The sequence below is a fragment of the Pristiophorus japonicus genome, chromosome 3, assembly GCF_044704955.1.
Source record: "Pristiophorus japonicus isolate sPriJap1 chromosome 3, sPriJap1.hap1, whole genome shotgun sequence".
Classification (NCBI taxonomy): Eukaryota; Metazoa; Chordata; class Chondrichthyes; family Pristiophoridae; genus Pristiophorus; species Pristiophorus japonicus.
The window spans coordinates 10,979,719-10,981,626 of record NC_091979.1 but is presented as its reverse complement, the minus strand read 5'-3'; the positions used below and the strand labels follow the sequence as shown (position 1 = coordinate 10,981,626).

At 67.7% G+C, this 1,908-nt stretch overlaps 1 protein-coding gene across 1 annotated transcript in view; it reads left to right on the top strand.

The window, feature by feature from the left end:
- LOC139256776 (chondroitin sulfate synthase 2-like) overlaps positions 1 to 1,032 on the top strand; it is a 35,621-nt gene extending 34,589 nt beyond the window's left edge. The window contains exon 4 of the mRNA XM_070874296.1: positions 1 to 1,032. This exon is cut by the window's left edge and continues 457 nt beyond it. Within this exon, the coding sequence (XP_070730397.1) occupies positions 1 to 806 (806 nt within the window). The 3' untranslated portion in view covers positions 807 to 1,032.
- Positions 1,033 to 1,908: the final 876 nt, after the last annotated feature.

Below are 1,908 nucleotides of genomic sequence, written 5' to 3'. Positions count from 1 at the left end.
ACATCATCCTGCCGCTCAGCCTCCGCGAGCGGGAGCAGGCCACCCGCTTCATCGAGCTCTTCGCCCTCAACGCGCTGGAGAGCAACGAGAACGCCGTGTTGACCCTGCTCTTTGTCTACGACCCCTTCGAGGCCCAGCGGGTCAACCAGAACGACATCTTCGGCGGCGTCAAGGCCAAGATCGTGGAATGCGAGCGCAAGTATCCGGAGACCAAGATCCCCTGGATCAGCGTCAAGACCGACTCGCCCTCCCAGATCAAGCTCCTGGACATCATCTCCAAGAAGCACCCCGTCGACACCTTGTTCTTCGTGGCGGGCATCCAGACCGAGGTCAACTTCGAGTTCCTCAATCGCTGCCGCATGAACACCATCAACCAATGGCAGGTCTTCTTCCCCATCCACTTCCAGGAGTACGACCCCAGCATCGTCTACCGCAACCAGCCAGCGCCGCTGACCGTCGACCTGCTCAAGGACTCCGGCCACTTTGACCGGCACTTCTTCGAGGCCGCCTGCTTCTACAACTCCGACTACATGGCGTCCCGCGGCAAGATGGCGGCCGACGCGCTGGACAACGAGGAGATCCTGGAGACCCTGGACCTGTACGAGATGTTTGTCCAGTACTCCGGCCTCCACGTCTTCCGGGCTGTCGAGCCCGCCCTGCGGCAGAAGTACGGGCAGCGGGCCTGCAACCCGCGGGTGGGCGAGGAGATCTACCACCGCTGCGTGCAGAGCAACCTGCAGGCCTTAGGCTCCCGCTCCCAGCTGGCCATGCTGCTCTTCGAGCAGGAGCAGGGTAACAGCACCTGAGGCAGGCCCCACGGGCAAGGCCCACGGGCAAGGAACTTCCATCGTCCTGGGCCGAGCATTCTGCCTGGCAGCCCCTGCCTCTCCCCCCTCCCACCCCCGCCTCTCCCACAGCCCCCACCCCGTCTCTCTCCCCACCGCTGCCGCCTCCCCCCCCGACCCCGTCTCTCTCTCCCCGCCATCCCGTCTCTCTCCCCCCCCACCCCCACCTCTCCCCCGACCCCGCCTCTCTCCCCCCCCCCACCCTACCTCTCTCCTCCCCCACCCCGCCTCTCCCCCCCCACCCCCACCTCTCCCCCCCACCCCTGCCTCTCACCCCCGAACCCGTCTCTCTCCCCCTGACCCCGTCTCTCTCCCCCACCAACCTGCCTCTCTCCCCGCCCACCCCCACCTCTCCCCCCCCACCCTGCCTCTCTCCCCCCACCACCCCGCCCCCCCCCCCCATTTCCGCCTCTCTCCCCCTCACCCCACCCCTCCCCCCCCACCCTGGCCTCTCCCCCCACACCCCCCCCCCACCCCTCTCTCCGGCCCCCCCTTGCCTTGTGGGACACACTCCTTGCCGGACAGTGCCTGGCCGGATCCCGCTCTCCGGCCAGACCGGTCAGTGGATCAGAGGACCAACGTCGGACAAGATGGCCGGAGCCTCACCGACCCAGGGCGGGGGTGAGGGGGGGTGCAGACGGCCATCCCATATGCCCCTCCCAGCCGCATGGACCCCAGCACCCGCACAGATTCTATTTTTATAATAAAGGTTTTAAACTTCCTCCGTTAGCCGTCCCGTGGCGAGGCATTAAACTGAGGCTCCGAGGCCCGCTGATCGGGGGCTGTGTGTGGGGTGGGATGGGGAGCAGGTGGGATGGGGAGGGGGGGGCTGCTGGGGGAGGGGGTGGGTTGGGATGACCGGGCGTTGGGGAGGGGAGGGATCGGGGGATGGGGGAGGGGGTGGAGGGGTACGGAAAGGGGGCTGGAGGGGGACCGGGAGCGGGGAGCTGGGGGGAAAGAAGTTGGTGGGTGGGGAGCGGGTGTTGGGGGCGGGGGAATCGGGAGCTGGGTGGGATGGGGAGGGGGTGTGCTGGGGGAAGGGGTCGGTTGGGGTGACCGGGCG